Here is a 20,856-nt window from a genome sequence, read left to right as displayed (position 1 = left end):
ACACATACACTGAGTGAGTACACCAAACATTAGGAACACCTTGCTAATATTGGAATAGCACACATACACAATCCATGTCTCAAGGCTTTTATAATCCTTCTTTAACCTGTCTCCTCCCCCTTCATCTACACTGATTGAAGTTGATTTAACAAGTGACATCAATAAAGGATCGTAGCTTTCACCTGGATTCACGTGGTCAGGCTACGTCACGGAAAGAGTAATGAGCAGGTGTTCCTAATGTTTTATACACTCAGTGTATATTCCATGTTAACAACCTGGGTGAAATAAAATACCAAAACATCCAGCAGAATAAGCTTCGGGACAAGGCTGGTGGTTTGTTTTAACGTTCTCCCAGAATCTGACCTGACCCCCCCCAAACGGCCCGTTTCACTGTGTGAAACATTCGATGAGAAGCAGTGACATACACTCTGAATGATCTAAAATGATGAAGCCCATATTGGTCTTTCACAGACAGGCCAACCAAAGCTGTACTGTTCAGTAGAATAATAGTAGACCAACCCAAGCTGTACTGTTCAGTAGAATAATAGACCAACCCAAGCTGTACTGTTCAGTAGAATAATAGTAGACCAACCCAAGCTGTACTGTTCAGTAGAATAATAGTAGACCAACCCAAGCTGTACTGTTCAGTAGGATAATAGTAGACCAACCCAAGCTGTACTGTTCAGTAGGATAATAGTAGACCAACCCAAGCTGTACTGTTCAGTAGGATAATAGTAGACCAACCCAAGCTGTACTGTTCAGTAGGATAATAGTAGACCAACCCAAGCTGTACTGTTCAGTAGAATAATAGTAGACCAACCCAAGCTGTACTGTTCAGTAGGATAATAGTAGACCAACCCAAGCTGTACTGTTCAGTAGGATAATAGTAGACCAACCCAAGCTGTACTGTTCAGTAGAATAATAGTAGACCAACCCAAGCTGTACTGTTCAGTAGGATAATAGTAGACCAACCCAAGCTGTACTGTTCAGTAGGATAATAGTAGGCCAACCCAAGCTGTACTGTTCAGTAGAATAATAGTAGACCAACCCAAGCTGTACTGTTCAGTAGAATAATAGTAGACCAACCCAAGCTGTACTGTTCAGTAGGATAATAGTAGACCAACCCAAGCTGTACTGTTCAGTAGGATAATAGTAGGCCTACTATTGAAACAGATAAACAAACTGGTTCAGATTTAACCCAATTTTTTCAGATTTTGGTTCTAAATCAGACCTTTTTATTTTTTCTATTTATTTTTTAAACAACAAAATGGTATATTCTAAGTCCATACAATGCTTAAACTACATCAGGAGACCACTTTTGAGGTCTGGGAAAAAAATCAAAGAAGTGTTGATTGCTGAGAGTAGTTCCCTTTTAATTGTAGTGTGCAGGCACCTAGCACTACTGTTTGATTAGCAGTGTTTCTCTAGCACATGAGATGGAGTTTGCAAAATGTATTTATACATCATATACCTCCACTACACTACTTTGAAACGTATCAGTTGGGATTAAGAAGTGAGTATACGCAATGCCCACTGAAAAATAAGTGGGTATAGCATCCACTAAACCACATCAAGGCTGTTTTCACTTTGCTTCTTAATATAAATCCCCTAACATTCTATAACTACACTATTAGTTTGTGATTCTTACATCTTCAAACAAGGGCCTAAATCTTGTTAGCCTGATAATACCGGTGATGGTGTACACCTAAATCAGCATGTTGTTTGTGCAACCGTATCTTCTAAATCAAAGAGGAAGCATGAATATGTTCGCTACATGAAGTAGCTAAGAAAATGCATTCAATATGTAACCAAATATTAGAGTCCCCTAGGAAACACTGACCAACACGTTGGTTCCTACCCTGTCACAATAACTCCTCCCTGGCATTTGAATTAATTGTCATGTCAAAGAACACTGTATTCAAAGTGTTAACTACAAAATTAAAATAATGATTTCAACAGTTCACCCAAATGTTTTGCTCTAAAATCACAAGTAAAATCGCAATTGCAACATTTGGTTAAAAATAAGGCCTAAATTGTTTGCCCATATCGTCCAGCCCATTGTGTGGAAATTATCTCAAATGAGTACAAGAAATGCAGAAATTTATGAAAATTATTTTTTGATTGAAGTTGAATTGAACTATATCAAACAATCAGAATGGCGGAAAACCCATTCAAATCACTTAAGAATGTATGTGTTGCCACCATAGGGTCACACACTATTCATGAAGCAATTTAACAACTTTTGTTATTCAAAAACATAAAATTACCATCAAATACAGTCCAACTTTTTTTTTTTTAAATACAGTGATCTGATATTTTGTCCATAACGCCCAGCCCTCAAACACACACACACCACACACACACACACACACACACACACACCTAAGTCCTTCTTGTGATAATAACAGCAAATTCTAAGCTTTAATTGATTCAATTGGTCTCTTTAGTCTGAGGGGCTAATTTAGGCTTATCTATAGCTTATTTTTTCTCTCTCACTTGACAGAATTATAGTAACACCTGAATTAAATAAAAATAAATTGTCACTAAATTAAAAAACACTATTAAGGAAGTTCTGTAAAGCACAACAAACTACTATTTGCAGATGAGAGCTCTAAGTGCTTTCTGTCATTACTATCTTTAATACAGCATGTAGAATAATTCTAGTCAAGCTTGCTAATTAAGCAAGGCAACAGGCAGGAGAGCCTTGATGATGTCATGACCAGCACTTATTCAGAGCTCAGGGATTCATGAAAGAAAGCTTAAAAAAAAGGAGCAAACCTGATTGGCTGGTGCTGTTGCTGCGTAGGGAACACTTGTGGCAGGAGTAGTTGCTGCAGAGACAGTAGCAGGCGTAGCACTGTACATCATGGGTACTTTTTCAGGAAGGGAACCATGGAAGCAATGAACAGGTAGCTGGAGCATTATGGTAACCATAGCAACATTTAGTCTATTTCTTCTTCGCACGGTGAATACAGTACAACAACATCAGCAGCAAGCCATCATTAGGTTTTTATTTTAATGTAACCTTTATTTAACAATTTTTTTGTATATTTATTTTATTTAACTAGGCAAGTCAGTTAAGAACAAATTCTTATTTACAATGACGGCCTACCCCGGCCAAACCCTCCCCTAACCCGGACGACGCTGGGCCAATTGTGCGCCGCCCTTTGGGACTCCCGATCACGGCCGGTTGTGATACAGCCCGGGATCAAACCCGGGTCTGTAGTGACGCCTCTAGCACTGCGATGCAGTGCCTTAGACCGCTGCGCCACTCAGGATCCCTAGGTTAGACCAGCAGATGGCATGCAGTCACAGTGCAAAGGGTCATGCAATCATAGTGCAAATGGTTATACAGTCACAGTGCAAAGGGTTATGCAGTCACAGTGCAAAGGGTTATGCAGTCACAGTGCAAAGGGTTATGCAGTCACAGTGCAAAGGGTTATGCAGTCACAGTGCAAAGCATGAAAGCATGGGAGAAATAATGGAGGAAAGCTGATTCAAATAACATTTCAGGAAATTTGTCAGATAGTTGTCCGATTCCCAGAGAAGACAATATGAAATTAAACGCTTCCAATTAGGACATGGAAAAATTATGTTTTGCTTATCATATATCATCATTAGGATGGTATCTTCACTGCTATGTTAGTAATAAGTTCCTTTTTAAAACAAGAGGAAAGCAATTTCATATGGAAAGACCAAGACATGTCCAATAAAATCTCTGGGAAACTGATCAAACTGATCCTAATCCACAGAGCAGTAAAGAACTAGAAATATCAACAAGCAGCGCTTGTAACTGATGTCACATATTTTCAATACTTGTATTATCTACAACAGAATGATTTTTTTTTTTTTTTATAAAATAATAATAATAAAATAATAAAAATAAATTAAATAATCATGAGAAAAAAAAGTAGGCCAATAAGTGATGGCGAAGAGTATAAAATAAAAGCCAGAGCTTTGACAAAGACATGACTAAGAGAGAAAAAAAATGTATGCTGAAATGTGTTATAAAAATACACTTTCCCACAGGTGATTTAAAAATGTACTGGTTCCTAACGTATATAAAAACACCCTTACCCCCTGACCCAGAGAATATTTATCCAAGAGAATATTGAAATAACAGTAAAGTATTTTAAACCAACTGAGAGAACCATTCCACCCATATTCTCCATTCATTAGTGGTGATATCAGAAAAAAGAAACAAGGGACCTACCAACGCCGGTAGCAGGAGACATGCAAAACACTGACCCTGTGTGATTGTGCAGTGGGAAGTGAGTAGAGGAAAATGAGGGAGAAAAACAAGGTTAGCTAGTTTTCAGCATGCTTTAACACATTCAAAAAACAAATACAAGCCCTCAATGGGAAACCAATGGTTCTTTAGCTTGGTGAGCAGACACAGATACAAGCCCATGACAACCAACGTGTAAGAAGTATAGTGTGTGGGTTTAAGTGTAGGGTGTAGATGAGACTTGCAGAATAAAATAGCCCCTGTCGACTGACATGGGAATCAGTGCTAGGGCAGCCAGGCAGTACAGTAGTTAATTTAGTAGCGCAATAAAGCATCTAACAAGAGTGCATAGTGGTTGTTACTGTTGATTATGGCTGTCAGAGGAAGGCCATGTTGAGAGAAAGAGCTAAGCTCACGATATAATTAAGCAATAAGGCCCAAGGGGGTGTGGTATATATGGCCAACATACCACGGCTAAGGGCTGTTATTATGCACGACGCAAAGTGGAGTGGCCATATACCACAAACCCCCGAGGTGCCTTATTGCTATTATAAACTGGTTACCAACGTAATCACAGAAGTAAAAATAAATGTTGTGTCATACCCGTGATATACCACGGCTGTCAGCCAAATCAGCATTTAGGGCTCGAACCACCCAGTTTATAATGGTATATTAATACAGGGTTCTACTTAGCCATGTACTTACTGTATCACAACAATGTAGGCCAATGGCCTGAATTTGATACATTTGATTAAAGACGGCCTCCTTCAACCAACCTGGATGATGTCATCTGGACGCACTGATATATCTAACTGCCAGGACATTGAACTATTACGTATGTGACAGTGACATTGAATGTGCATCATTTGCAAAAAAAATGAACAGCTGAAATTACAAGGTGTTGCATTACTTCATCACAGCTAGGAATGCAGAAAAACAAGGACACCTGACTCACAGTAAGCCACCTTAAACAGATATAACCACCAAACATTAGCAGGGGGGGAATGAGGAGGGAATTATAAAGTCCTCATTAGTCATAAAGGGACAGTTGGGCTGTGGAACCATGGATTATACTCAGACAGCTGGGCTGTGGAACCATGGATTACACTCAGACAGTTGGGCTGTGGAACCATGGATTATACTCAGACAGTGGGGCTGTGGAGCCTTGGATTATACTCAGACAGCTGGGCTGTGGAGCCATGAATTATATTTAGAGAGCTGGGCTGTGGAGCCATGAATTATATTTAGAGAGCTGGGCTGTGGAATCATGAATTATATTTAGAGAGCTGGGCTGTGGAACCATGAATTATATTTAGATAGCTGGATTAAATAAAATAGCTATGGATTATGGATTATACTCAGAAAACTGGGCTGTGGAGCTATGAATCATACCTGTGGGATAGAACGCAGCTGTCTGCTGGAGCTGTGCATTGGCCAGAGCCTGCTGGTAGTGCAACATACTGGGGTTGAAGAAGGAGCTGGCCCCATGGTTCTTCTCCAGTGCTTGTCTCTTTGGTAGGGGCTGCAGGCAGCCATAAGGGAATGCCTGCTGAGGACAAAAAACATGTTAACACAACACAGATAAAACACTTAACAGTAGCTCTCATGTATGTAAATAATATCACTGGCTATGAGCTTTATACTGTATGTAAATAATATCACTGGCTATGAACTTTATACTGCATGTAAATAATATCACTGGCTATGAGCTTTATACTGTATGTAAATAATATCACTGGCTATGAGCTTTATACTGTATGTAAATAATATCACTGGCTATGAGCTTTATACTGTGTGTAAATAATATCACTGGCTATGAGCTTTATACTGTATGTAAATAATATTACAATCATTGCCAAATGGTTGAGCAAAACTGTATACAACTATTACATCACAAAATAAAAAGGTATTTATGATCAAATTAGTGAATGGCTAAAACTTCATACTGTTAATTAAACACCTATTAAATTACTGAACGATAACTGACGGTGAATGATTCTGTACACATACTAGAGGAGTCTTAATTAAGAAGTTATAAAAACAAAAATGACAAATTAAATTACGTGAGTTGCTACAGTACAATTAATAGCTACATGCAAAGCAAAAGGTGAAAGGTCAAAGTACCAGGTCTACAGTTGCCTCGAAGGTTCGCTTCATTGCTTTGGCAGTCGACTGAGTCTTTTAATAGCAGACAGCGAGCACATGATGGCAGTGTGCCAATGGGATTCAAGCGTATTAACATACAGGTAACAGCAAGCAGAGGTGCGTCATGGGGACAGCATTGCATTGTGGATAGGTGAGAAGGAGAAAAAAAAAAATCTGAATGCAGTTTACCACCACATACAAAACAATAGGCATGCACAATAAACACATGTAACTGATTCAAGGAAACATATGACTGACTCCTGAATTAGTATGTAAGCATTTACCATACACATTAAATAGCTTAATCTAACAGAATTTAGAATTACAACAATACTTTGCAACGACATTAGGACTGAGGTTATTTGCTAATGTAGAAAACAGAAACAGTAGTAGATCACAATATGTTCATAATTATCAAATCATTAATCAAATTGAATATACAGTTTAGGCTACTAAATAAATGTTCTAGTAATGCATTAATTGACAGACAATTGCTATACCAGGATTGTACATGATACACCTAAATTTGAAATAGAGACAAGAGGTTAAAGGCATTAGCTAGGCTACTGTGAATTTTTTTACCTGTGAATTTTTTCTCGACTGAGAGCTAGGTCTGATTCATGTAATCTTGAGTGTTTTACATGTCATACTAAATAGGGAACAGAGAGAACGATATACCCACTGAATTGATGATAACTTATGTACAGAATGTGGAGCTCTGTTTATTGTGAGATTAGGTTTCAAATTTGCACTTTTTGTTAAATTTATTAAACACATTAATTGTTTCAGCCAAAAACTGTACCTTCACTACACTACAAAATTCCTCAGCATTACAGACGTATCACTACATGACCAAAAGTATGTGGACACCTGCTCGTCAAACATCTCATTTCAAAATCATGGATATTAATATGGAGTTGGTCCCCCCCTTTGCTGCTATAACAACCTCCACTCTCTGGGAAGGCTGTCCACTACATGTTGGAACACTGCTGTGGATACTTGCTTCCATTCAGCACAAGAGCATTAGTGAGGTCTGGCACTGATGTTGCGCGATTAGGCCTAGCTCGCAGTCGGCGTTCCAATTCATCCCAAAGGTGTTTGATATGGTTAAGGTCAGGGCTATGCTGGCCAGTCAAGTTCTTAAACACCGATCTCGACAAACCATTTCTGTATGGACCTCGCTTTGTGCACAGGGCCATTGTCATGCTGAACAAGGAAAGGGCCTTCCCCAAACTGTTGACACAAAGTTGGAAGGACAGAATTGTCGAGAATGTCATGGCATGCTGTAGCGTTAAGATTTCCCTTCACTGGAACTAAGGGGCCTAGCCCAAACCATGAAAAACAGCCCCAGACCATTATTCCTCATCCATCAAACTTTACAGTTGGCACTATGCATTGGGGCAGGAAGCGTTCTCCTAGCATCCGCCAAACCCTGATTCGTCCCTCGGACTACCAGATGGTGAAGAGTGATTCATCACTCCGGAAAACACATTTCCACTGTTTCAGAGTCCAATGGCGGCAAGCTTTCCACCACTCCAGCCGACGCTTGGCATTGTGCATGGTAATCTTAAGCTTGTGTGTTGCTGCTAAGCCATGGAAACCCAGTCATGGAAGCTTCCGGTGAACAGTTATTGTGCTGACGTTGCTTCCAGAGGCAGTTTGGACCTCGGTAGTGAGTGTGTGGCCTACCACTTTACAGCTGAGCCATTGTTGCTCCTCGAAGCTTCCACTTCACAATAACAGCACTTAGTTGACCAGGGCAACGGTCTGACTTGTTGGAAAGGTGGCATCCTATGAAGGTCTCCTGTTGAAATTCACTGAGCTCTTTAGTAAGGCAAATCTACTGCCTATGTTTGTCTATTGAGATTGCATGGCTCTGTGCTCGATTTTATACACCTGTCAGCGAAAGGGTGTGGTTGAAATAGCCAAATCCACTAATTTGAAGGTGTCCACATACTTTTGTATATATAGTGTATCAAGGTACTAAAGCATTTACCAACTCTAGTAATACTAGTGCTGTAATACAACAGTATTTTAAGTAATTCTGAGACCATGCAAAAAATGAAAACAGATGATAAAATATATGGAGGAACAGAAAATAGCAGAGCTAGGATGGAGGATACAGAACAGTCTATGTAAGGCCATGCATGTTGTTGTTTTTAACAGCCAAAATAGAAGTCTGAATGTGCCATTATGTGAAATGTGTACATTGTGTACATGAGAGTAATGTTGAATCAGCTATTCAAATGCTGCTGCTGGAGAATTTGACTATGGATGTTTAGCAGATAGGGCTTTATTCTTAGGAACTTCTTGGAAGTTTAAGATGAAGGCAAAACCAACAGCAGACAATAGATCACAATGAAACAAGACAGTAACTGTAGAAACAGGGTTCACTTTGCAGCAGCTGGCAAATCGAACACAGATTTTCAAAAAGCATGAAAGCAAAGTGAGACGGCCAAAGCTAATCTTTAGATAAACAGCTAGGAAAATGTTAGTTAATCAGCTAGGAAAAGGTTAGTTAATCAGCTAGGTAAAGGTTAGTTAATCAGCTAGGAAAAGGTTAGTTAATCAGCTAGGTAAAGGTTAGTTAATCAGCTAGGTTAGTAAAACAACTAGGTAAAGGTTAGCTAACCTGCTAGGTAAAGGTTAGTTAACCAGCTAGGTAAATTATAACTTTAGTTAAACAGACAGGTACAGGCTAAGATTAGTTAACCAGCTAGGTAAAGGTTAGCTAACTAGCTAGGTAAATGTTATCTAACTAGCTAGGTAAATGTTATCTAACTAGCTAGGTAAATGTTATCTTTAGTTCAACAGCTAGGTAAAGGCTAGCTTTAGTTAAATAGCTAGATAAAGGTTAGCTAACCATCTAGGTAAAGCCTAGATTTAGTTAAACAGCTAGGTAAAGGTTAGTTAAACAGCTAGGTAAAGGTTAGTTAAACAGCTAGGTAAAGGTTAGTTAAACAGCTAGGTAAAGGTTAAATAAACAGCTAGGTAAAGGTTAAATAAACAGCTAGGTAAAGGTTAAATAAACAGCTAGGTAAAGGTTAAATAAACAGCTAGGTAAAGGTTAAATAAACAGCTAGGTAAAGGTTAAATAAACAGCTAGGTAAAGGTTAAATAAACAGCTAGGTAAAGGTTAAATAAACAGCTAGGTAAAAGGTTAACGTCACATAAGGAGATACACAAATGTATGTTTATGCTATGTGACAGTTTAAAAGCAATTGAGGACTACTACTTACTTGGCAAATTACATTTTGAGTCTTAAGAGCATATATTAGATGTAACAATCTTTAATCTATAATGTAGCTACATTGTATATTAAAATAGGGTGGCTGGTAGCCTAGCGGTTAGTGCATTGGGCTAGAAACAGAAAGGTCGCTAGTTCAAATGTCCGAGCTGACAAGGTGAAAAATCTGCAGATGTGCCCTTGAGCAAGGCACTTATCCCTAACTGCTCCAGGGTTGCCGTTGATAATGGCGGACCTTGGCTGCGACCCACTCTCAGGGGGAGTTGGGCTAAGCAAAAACACATTTCCAATTCAAACATGCACACTTGTACATGTGTGAAATAGGACAAATATAAGCACCCACTAAATTAGCATTATTATTATTATAAATAAAGCAGTGCTCCACATTCAATAAGTTTAGCTAATCAACCAACAAAGGGTAATTGAATAGGATTAAGATGGTCGGCCTACTGCTGTGAATGAAGAAGACATTGCATTTTAAAACGAATAGGATTAAGATAGTAGGCCTACTGACGTGAATGTAGAATGTGTTGCATTTTAAAATGAATAGGACAAGTTGCCCTTAATCAGAAGGGATGCTACAGTATTATAGTAGCTATATAGGCCAATGGTGTGTGTTCTATGCTGCTGCTACACATGGGTCTGGAGGGAAGCATCTTACCATGGCTGCAGCTGCTGCCTGGGCTGCCACAGCCGTATGGTTGACCTGGTGTTGAGAGGATTTGATTTTGGCCTGTAAGTGTGCAGGGGGGTGGAAGTACTTGCACTTCTCCCTGGAGCAGCGCGACTTGATGTAGTCCATGCAGACGGTGACCGTGTTGTCACTGGTGTCGATCATGGGGCTGTCGCTGGGGTGGGCGAAGCGGCAGTCCGTCTCGCCTCGCGCACAGGTCCCCCGCTGGAACTCACGACACACCTACAATAGGACAACCACGCAGGAAGAGATGGATGAAGTCATAGCACCCTGGAAATGTGCCCTGTTTGACAGTCAACAGGCATTCCGTAATGAACGTGCACTGAGTGTACAAAACATTAGGAACACCTGCTCTTTCCGTGACATAGACTGACAAGGTGAATCCATATGAAAGCTATGATCCATTATTGATGTCACTCGTTAAATCCACTTCGTATCAGTGTAGGTGGAGTGGAGGAAACAGGTTAAAGAAGGATTTTTGACACATGGATTGTGTTTGTGTGCCATTTAGAGAGTGAATGTGCAAGACAAAATATTTAAATGCCATTGAACAGGGTATAGAAGTAGGTGCTAGGCGCACCGGTTTGTGTCAAGAACTGCACCCCTGCTGGGTTTTCCACACTCAACAGTTTCCTGTGTATGAAGAATGGTTCACCACCCAAAGGACATAAAGCCATGTGATGTGAAGACATGTGAAGGGATGTGAAGCGCATTAATGCAGTTGTGGTAAGAACTCAGGCTCCATGTTCACCCCTCACAAAACAGACATGTATCTAGTCTCTGAAGAATAATGCTGCTAGGTTTTTCATGTTCAACAGTTGCCCGTGTGTATAAAGAATGGACCACCACCCATAGAACATCCAGCCAACTTGACACAACTGTAGGAAGCATTGGAGTCAACATAGATCCAGCATCCCTGTGGAACACTTTCGAACACCTTGTAGAGTCCATGCCCTGACAAATTGAGGCTGTTCTGAGGGCAAAAGGAAGGGGTACAACTCAATATTAGGAAGGTGTTCTCAATGTGTTGTATATTCAGTGTATTAATACAGCATATCTCAGACAACGATAAGGCCTTGTTCTTGTTTGTGTGAAGGTGATTTGATACCTCCAGTTTGTCGATGCGCAATAGCTTCTGTGAGGGGGAAGAGGAGGACGAGTTTGAGCTCTGGAGTGTGACCGGGGGGCTTCCAGGGACCATGACTGGGGTGTTGGGGAGCAGCTCCGTGGGTATCAGGCTCATCCCATGGCTCATGGAGGTCATGGGTGTAAGGTAAGGAGAGTAGCTGAGACCTGGGCTCGTACCAAGCCCCTGGGTAACATTGAACGCAGGCTGTAAAAGAGAAGGGACAGCAGTCAGTACAGACACTACTACACATCTGAAATTAAGGATCTGAGTTTTGGGATGGTGTATAATTAAGCAATAAGGCACGAGGTGGTGTGGTATATGGCCAATATACCACGACTAAAGGCTGTTTTTACACACAACGCAACGCAGAGTGCCTGGATACAGCCTTTAGCCGTGGTATATTGGCCATATATCACCAACCCCCGAGTTGCCTTATTGCTATTATAAACTGCTTACCAACGTAATTAGAGCAGTAAAAATACATGTTTTGTCATACCTGTGGGTTACGGCCTGATATACCACAGCTGTCAGCCAATCAGCATTCAGGGTTCAAACCACCCAGTTTATAATAAACTGTACTTACTACAGGCTGCATGCTCGTGCCTGGGATCATGAAGTGCATCTGCTGGGCCAGCATGGCTGCTGCCGTCTTCTGCTGGATGAGGTTGTTGCGTCCGTTAATCTCTAGCTGGGTTTTTAAATGAGAAGGTGGATGAAGGTACTTACAGTTTTCTCTTGAACAACGACCCTGGAATAAGAGTAAGAACACAAAAGAAAGATAACTATTAGACAAGAAGAAAAACCCTTAAACGTAGGCCTAAGCCTATGAGCCTAGAGCTTTATAAATATAATATACATATTTATTTTACATAAAGTGAAGCATCATTACTGGACAAGGTCACTAGAATTCATTGACAACCAAGGAAAGCGACAAAGACGTCCATAAAAACAAGAGACAAAAGACCATGAAAGATTCATGTTGAGCCTCAACCATGTCCTGAAGATGCAGTAGCCCACGCCCCTAACAAACCAAGACCATTCAGCTCAGAGGACAGGACACTAATGCAATATCAGGAAACTCAATCACAGTGACACAGAATCACACCTTCACACTTGAAATGCTTTTCTGTGGGGACAGATAGTATGGTAGTTTGGCTGATGCTATTGTTGTTGCAGAGGCAGTATGATTGACAGAGAGGAGCACACTGCGCCCCAAGACAAATGCACACAAGAGATGGATGCCTGTAGAGCAGGTATTCCCAAACTGGGGTACGCGCAAACGCTGTCAGTGGTACGCCAAATAACAATGAGATTCAAATGTTTTATTATTATTTATTTTTTTAAATCACATTTTCAAACAGTCCATTTATATTTTCCAACGGGGCTATACATTTGGGTGAGTTTGTTTTCCTCTCCTGAGAAGCCTTGTTTCACTGCCCAAAATAAAAATGTAACCATCTAGTGTTCAGTAAAAAAAAAACACACAAATTCAAATACAGGTAGCCTAGTCAAATAATTAACATCCAATCACATTAACCGTTACTCTCTCGAGGGAATTCCAATAAAGGTCCGTATGTTTCCAAACGTAGCTGCTGCACATTCCGTTTGCTTGAAAATTGATAAATGTTTTAAAAAAGTAAGGCCCGCGTCCATAGACACATACCAGCTCTACTGGTAGTACTGCTACTACCAGCAGTACTACACCTGCACCTGTCGACCACACAAGTTGTTCTGCTTCCACAAGCACATCCAATGCTAACATCAGTAATTCTACATTTGTTGTTAGGCCAGCTAGCTTGGACACTGACAGTTGTGAATCTGATGCAGACCAAGAGCTACTCCTCCCTTACCCTGGAAAGCACCGAACAACATACAGGGACGTTGGACCATCAAAAAGGTGCAAATATGACGAGAACTACATTGACTTGGGGCTCACTTATATTGGAAGTAGTGCCTTTCCTCAGCCAAAGTGTGATATATACTACCGGTCAAAAGTTTTAGAACACCTACTCATTCGAGGATTTTTCTTTATTTTTACTGTTTTCTATGTCGTAGAATAATAGTGAAGACATCAAAACTATGAAATATCACATATGGAGTCATGTAGAAACCAAAAAAAGTGTTAAGCTTTATTTTGATGTATTACACTTGTATTTATATGAATGTTAAATATTTATATTTCTGTAGTTTGGCGCTCTGCAATTTCACCGGATGTTGTCGAGGTGGGTCGCTAGCAGAACTGCGCTAGAAAGGTTAAACAATTCAAAATATATTTTATATTTGAGATTCTTCAAATAGCCACCCTTTGCCTTAATGACAGCTTTGCACACTCTTGGCATTCTCTCAACCAACTTCACCTGGAATGCTTTTCCAACAGACTTGAAGGAGTTCCCACATATACTGAGCACGTGTTGGCTACTTTTTCTTCACTCTGCGGGTGACTCACCCCGAACCCTCTCAATTTGTTTGAGGTCGGGGGATTGTGGAGGCCAGGTCATCTGATGCAGCACTCCTTCACTCTCCTTCTTGGTAAAATATCTCTTACACAGCCTGGAGGTGTGTTTTGTCATTGTCCTGTTGAAAAACAAATAATTGTCCCACTTAGCCCAAACCAGATGAGATGGCGTATCGCTGCAGAACGCTGTGGTAGCCATACTGGTTAAGTGTGCCGTGAATTCTAAATAAATCACAGACAGTGTCACCAGCGAAGCACCCCCACACCATAAAACCTCCTCCTCCTTGCTTTACAGTGGGAAATACACATGCTGAGATCATCCGTCTCACAAAGACACGGAGGTTGGAACCAAAAATCTCCATTTTGGACTCCAGACCAAAGGACAAATTCCCACCGGTCTAATGACCATTGCTCGTGTTTCTTGGCCAAAACAAGTCTCTTCTTTTAATGGTGTCCTTTAGTAGTGGTTTCTTAGCAGCAATTCGACCATGAAGGCCTGATTCTCTTTGCTTATTTGAGCTGAATTGCCATAATATGGACTGGGTCTTTCACCAAATAGGGCTATCTAAATTAACTTTTAAGAAGGCATACCTGTTAATACAAATGCATTCCAGGTGACTACCTCATGAAGCTGGTTAAGATAATGCCAAGAGTGTACAAATCTATCAAGGCAGGCAAAGGGTGGCTATTTTAAGAATCTCAAATATAAAATGTATTTTGATTTGTTTAACTCTTTTTTTGGTTACTACATGATTCCATGTGTGTTATTTCATGGTGTTAATGCCTTCACTATTATTCTAGAATGTAGAAAATAGTAAAAATAAAGAAAATCCCTTGAATGACTAGCTGTTCTAATACTTTTGCACATATGCTACCGGCCAAAAGTTCTCTCAGAACTCGATGAAACCTTAACTCGTGCCTAGACATTTAGAAATAAAACATGGCAATTTGAAAAATAAGCCACAGGAGCATTTTGAGCGAGAATTAAGATGACTTTTGAGTAGTAAGACATGTATAAAAGCAAAAGATACCAATAACAAGAAGGGGCTAGAAGCGTCTTATATTGTGAGCTACCGAGTGGCTAGGACAGGCAAGCCCCATACTATTGTGGATGACTTAATTCTTCCTGCCGTCACGGATATGGCTGAGACAATGCTGGCGGAAAAGGCCCAAAAACTATACAGACAATGTCTTCATCAAGCAACACTTTTTCACGACGCATCAGTGACATGGCAGGAGATATATTGAAAGAATTACTGCTTGGCATACAAGCCAGTGAATTCTATGCCTTACAGCTGAATTAGTCAACAGACCTGGCAGGCCTGGCACAGCTCCAGGTATACAGTTGAAGTCGGAGGTTTACATACACTTAGGTCGGAGTCGTTAAAACTCGTTTTTCAACCACTACACACATTTCTTGTTAACAAACTATAGTTTTGGCAAGTCGGTTAGGACATCTACTTTGTGCATGACACAATAACTTTTTCCAACAATTGTTTACAGACAGATTATTTCACTTATAATTCACTGGATCACAATTCCAGTGGGTCAGAAGTTTACATACACATCATGGGTAAATCAAAAGAAATCAGTCAGGACCTCAGATAAAAATGGTACATCTCCACAAGTCTCCTCCCAAGGTTGAACCAATTTCCAAACGCCTGAAGGTACCACGTTCATCTGTACAAACAAAAGTATAAACACCATGGGACCACGCAGCCGTCATACAGCTCAGGAAGGAGACGCGTTCTGTCTCCTAGAGATGAACGTACTTTGGTGCGAAAAATGCAAATCAATCCCAAAACAACAGCAAAGGACCTTGTGAAGATGCACATTAAAAGGGAGAGTACAGTCTTATGAGGGCACAGCATGGTCTTATGGGGGCACGGGGCAGTCTTATGGGGGACCGGCGCGGGATTATGGGGGACCGGTGTGGTTTTATGAGAACTCGGCATGGTCTTATGGGGACTTGGCAGTCTCAACTGCTGTCAAAACACTGGGTGTTTTGGGTGATGCACAGGCGCCTCAATTTGCTTTAGCCTACTTCTGAAAAGAAGGTGAAGCAGGTGCTGACTGCTGAGAGGAAAGGGGTGGAAAAAAAAAACGAATGTACTGTAGATCTGTGACAGCTTTGTTCCTAGTGTGAAATGTTAAGCATTGGTGGAGTTCCCTTCCCTTTCACAAGTGGACTCTGTCAACCCCTGGTCCACCCCTCTGGTGTCCTTGGCTAGCCCTCAGTGCACTGCTGTTCTAGAACAAACGTTAAAAATCTTGTATTGACAGAACAGGATTTAGGCTACACTGGCTTTTAATAATGTATAATTCTGAGATTAGAATTAAATTATGTTTCATCCATCCTAATGTCAAAGAAGGTCACTTTCAATATGGGGCAGATGTTCAGTGATCAATTTACAGATTGATTATCAATTTGTCATATCACCCATAGTCTTAGATTACAGAGTATGAGCCGAATAGCTGACTTCCACAATTGCTAGGCTATTTGGAGGAGATATCACTCAGAGTAACAGAGGTTTTATTTTTCCCTTGGCGTAAACCCACCACATCTAAAAACAGGCTTCACAATATATGATCTACCAGGCGCTAAAAGTACAAGCCCATGAAACACAAGAGCCATTTTTGTGATGTACTGTATCTGGTGGCAGCTCTGTGCATACATTTTCACTAGGAAGGCAGCAGACGTGGAGCAGACAAATCAGACTAATCTCAGTATAACAGCGTGCTGTACTGCGCTGGCCACCCCACCCACACACTGAATGTTAAACACCATGCAATAAAACAAGACAGCCCGAAAAGCTGAAGGAGCAGCCTGAGCACAAAATACACAATTAATATTTGCTCCTCAGTCCTGGTTGGGATGCAGGTTAATGGGGATTAAAAGTGATTCTGAGCAGAGACATTGTAATAAGGCTTTCAGCTTTAGTCCCATGCCCAGCGCAGAATAAAAATTGGCGTTTCTCATCACATTCCAGCAAAAGAATAGTCAGTCATTCTGGTGTCAGCCTAGTTTAAACCACCTAAAGTCCTCTAATCTCACTCCCCCCCCCCCCCCCCCAATGTGTCAGGAGAAAATTAGGCCTAGATTCAGTTCACACTTCACAGCTAGCTAAATTGACATCCATTCAAGAGGCATGGAATGGATGTTCCATTAATAATCTGGCTGCTACGTTCAATATAGCTGTCAGCACAATGATACAGAAACAGTAAAGGACTCCATTCTGTTGGTCAGATGGCAGGGTTTAGCTTAGGCTACATCCTGTTGTGTTGGAAGGTAACTGTAGTGACCTACACAGTAGTTGAGGAAAGCATGTCCTACATTTTAAATGTTCAGAGTGCTATAGTTAAGCAATAAGGCCCGAGGGGGTGTGGTATATGGCTAATATACCACGGCTAAGGGCTGTCATTATGCCCAACGCAACGCGGAGTGCCTGGACACAGCCCTTAGCCATGGTATATTGGCCATATACCACAAACCCCCGAGGTGCCTTATTGCTATTATAAACTTGTTACCAACGTAATTACAGCAGTAAAAATAAATGTTTATACCCCGGCTGTCAGCCAATCAGCATTCAGGGCTGGAACCACCCAGTTTATAGCTGGTAATAACACATGTACAACCTAATAGGCTTGCGTAGGATGAAAAATCTAAAGGCTAAGCTAACCTGTAGGCTAAGCTAACCTGTAGGCTAAGCTAACCTGTATGCTAAGCTAACCTGTAGGCTAAGCTAACCTAGGCAAGGCACAACGACTTAAGCAGCCATCCAACTGAATTAAATGTTTACTACTCACTGCTTTTGCATCAACTGGAGCAACTAGTTTCACAATAAGCTCATCATCATACACTATATATACACAAAAGTATGTGGACAAGTTGTAGAAACATCTCAAGGATGATCAATGGAAACAGGATGTACCTGAGCCCAATTTCGAGTCTCATAGCAAAGGGTCTGAATACTTACAGTACCGGTCAAAACTTTGAACACATCTACTCATTCAAGGGTTTTTCTTTAGTTGTACTATTTTCTACATTGTAGAATAATAGTGAAGACATCAAAACTATGAAATAACACATATGGAATCATGTAGTAACCAAAAAAAGTGTTAAATCTAAAATATATTTTGATTTGTTTTAGACTCTTCAAAATAGCCACCCTTTGCCTTGATGACAGCTTTGCACACTCTTGGCATTCTCTCAAGCAGCTTCACCTGGAATGTTTTTCCAACCGTCTTGAAGGAGTTCCCATATAAGTGGAGCACTTGATGACTGTTTTTCCTTCACTCTGCGGTCCAAATCACCCCAAACCATCTCAATTGGGTTGAGGTCAGGGATTGTGGAGGCCAGGTCATCTGATGCAGCACTCTGTCACTCTCCTTCTTGGTCAAATAGCCTTTGCACAGCCTGGAGGTGTGTTGGGTCATTGTCCTGTTGAAAACAAATGATAGTGGGACTAAGCGCAAACCAGATGGGATGGTGTATCGCTGCAGAATACTGTGGTAGCCATGCTAGTTAAGTGTTCCTAAATAAATCAGACAGTGTCACCAGCAAAGCACCCCAACACCATCACACCTCCTCCTCCATGCTTCAAGGTGGGAACTACACATGCGATCATCCATTCCCATACTCTGCATCTCAAAGACACGGCGGTTGGAACCAAACATTACAAATGTGGACTCATCAGACCAAAGACAGATTTCCAGCGGTCTAATGTCCATAGCTCGTGTTTCTTGGTCCAAGCAAAACTCTTCTTCTTATTGGTGTCCTTTAGTAGTTGTTTCTTTGCAGCAATTTGACCATGAAGGCCTGATTCACACAGTCTCCTCTGAACATGTGATGTTGACATGTGTCTGTTACTTGAACTCTATGAAGCATTTGTTTGGGCTGCTATTTCTGAGGCTGGTAACTCTAATGAACTTATCCTCTGCAGCAGAGGTAACTCTGGGTCTTCCTTTCCTGTGGCTGTCCTCATGACAGCCAGTTTCATCATAGCGCTTAATGGTGTTTACGACTGCACTTGAACAAAATTTCAAAGTCCTTGAAATGTTCCTGGTTGACTGACCTTCATGTCTTAAAGTAATGATGACTGTCATTTCACTGCTTATTTGAGCTGTTCTTGCCATAATACGGACTTGGCTTTTACCAAATAGGGCTATCTTCTGAATACCCCCTGCCTTGTCACAACACAGTTGACTAACTCAAACGCATTAAGAAGGAAATAAATTACACAAATTAACATTTAACAAGGCACACCTGTTAATTGGAATGCATTCCAGGTGACTAATCTCATGAAGCTGGTTGAGAGAATGCCAAAAGTGTGCAAAGCTACCATCAAGGCAAAGGGTGGCTGCTTTGAAGAATATCATATATAAAATATATTATGATTTGTTTAACACTTTTTTGGTTACTGCATGATTCAATATGTGTTATTTCCTAGTTTTGACATCTTCACGACTATTCTACAAGAAAAACCCTTGAATGAGTAGGTGTGTCCAAACTCTTGACTGGTGCTGTACATTTTATTTTATAAATTTGCATTGTCATTTTAGGGTATTGTATGTAGACTGATGAGAAAAAATAATAATAATTAAATACGTTTTAGAATAAGGCTGTAACCTAACAAAATGTGAAAAAGGCAATGGTACGAATACTTTCCGAAAATATTCAGACCCCTTCTCCTTTTCCACATTTTGTTACAGCCTTATGTTAAAATTGAAGGAATTATAATTTTTCCTCATCAATCTACACACAATCCCCCATAATGACAAAGCAAAAATATTTTTTTGGACATTTATTAAAATGTCTAAAAACCTAACTGAAATTACATTTACATAAGTATTCAGACCCTTTACTCAGTACTTTGTTGAAGCACTTTTGCAGTGATTACAGCCTCGAGTGTTCTTGGGTATGACACTACAAGCTTGCCACACCTGTATCTCCCAATCTTTTCGGCAGATCCTCTCAAGCTCTGTCTGGTTGGATGAGGAGTATTGCAGCACAGCTATTTTCAGGTCTCTCCAGAGAAGTTCGATGGGGTTCAAGTCCGGGCTCTGGCTGGGCCACTCAAGGACATTCAGAGACTTGTCCCGAAGCCACTCCTGCGTTGTCTCGGCTTTGGGCTTGGGGTCGTTGTCATGTTGGAAGGTGAAGTCTAAGGTCCTAAGCGCTCTGGAGCATGTTTTCATCAAGGATCTCTCTGTACTTTGCTCTGCTCATCTTTACCTTGATCCTGACTAGTCTTCCAGTCAATGCCACTGAAAAAAATCCCCACAGCATGATGCTGCCACCACCATGCTTCACGATAGGGATGGTGCCAGGTTTCCTCAAGCTGTGACGCTTGACATTCAGGCCAAAGAGTACAATCTTGGTTTCATCAGATCAGAGAATCTTGTTTCTCATGGTAAGAGTCTTTAGGTGCCTTTTGGCAAACTCCAAGTGGGCTGTCATGTGCCTTTTACTGAGGAGTGGCTTCCATCTGGCCACTCTACCATAAAGACCTGATTGGTGGAGTGCTGCAGAGATAGTGTCCTTCATGGAAGATTATCCCATCTCTACAGAAGAACTCTGGAGCTCTGTCAGAGTGACCATCTGGTTCTTGGTCACCTCCCTGACCAAGGCCCTTCTCCCCCGATTGCTCAGTTTGGCAGGGCAGACAGCTCTAGGAAAAGTCTTGGTGGTTCCAAACTTCTTCCATTTAAGAATGATGGAGGCCACTGTGTTCTTGGGGACCTTCAATGCTGCATAATTTTTTTGGTACCCTTCCCAAGATCTGTGCCTCGACACAATCCTGTTTCGAAGCTCTACGGACAAGTCCTTCGACCTCATGTCTTGGTATTTGCTCTGACATGCCAACTGTGGGACCTTGTGTTCCTTTCCAAATCACGTCCAATCAATGAATTTACAAAAGGTGGACTCCAATCAAGTTGCAGAAACATCTCAAGGATG

The 20,856-nt window shown here is 40.9% G+C and overlaps 1 protein-coding gene across 21 annotated transcripts in view; it reads right to left on the bottom strand.

The window, feature by feature from the left end:
• Positions 1-20,856, bottom strand: part of LOC139380940 (muscleblind-like protein 2a) — a 39,935-nt gene that overhangs the window by 4,481 nt on the left and 14,598 nt on the right. For 2 of the 21 annotated variants that reach the window (XM_071124115.1, XM_071124116.1), the window contains exons 3-8: positions 12,027-12,191; positions 11,423-11,647; positions 10,282-10,536; positions 6,353-6,406; positions 5,621-5,774; positions 2,779-2,873 (exon numbers count right to left, since the gene is read on the bottom strand). In XM_071124115.1, the coding sequence (XP_070980216.1) occupies positions 2,779-2,873; positions 5,621-5,774; positions 6,353-6,406; positions 10,282-10,536; positions 11,423-11,647; positions 12,027-12,191 (948 nt within the window). Of the gene's footprint in view, positions 1-2,778; positions 2,914-4,213; positions 4,250-5,433; positions 5,778-6,352; positions 6,407-10,281; positions 10,537-11,422; positions 11,648-12,026; positions 12,192-18,122; positions 18,340-20,856 lie in introns of those variants that run through there. The other 19 variants (XM_071124113.1, XM_071124114.1, XM_071124119.1 and 16 more) reach the window with 15 other exon arrangements.

This window comes from Oncorhynchus clarkii, chromosome 22 (genome assembly GCF_045791955.1).
Source record: "Oncorhynchus clarkii lewisi isolate Uvic-CL-2024 chromosome 22, UVic_Ocla_1.0, whole genome shotgun sequence".
Lineage (NCBI taxonomy): Eukaryota > Metazoa > Chordata > Actinopteri > Salmoniformes > Salmonidae > Oncorhynchus > Oncorhynchus clarkii.
This window is presented reverse-complemented; position numbering and strand designations above follow the sequence as displayed.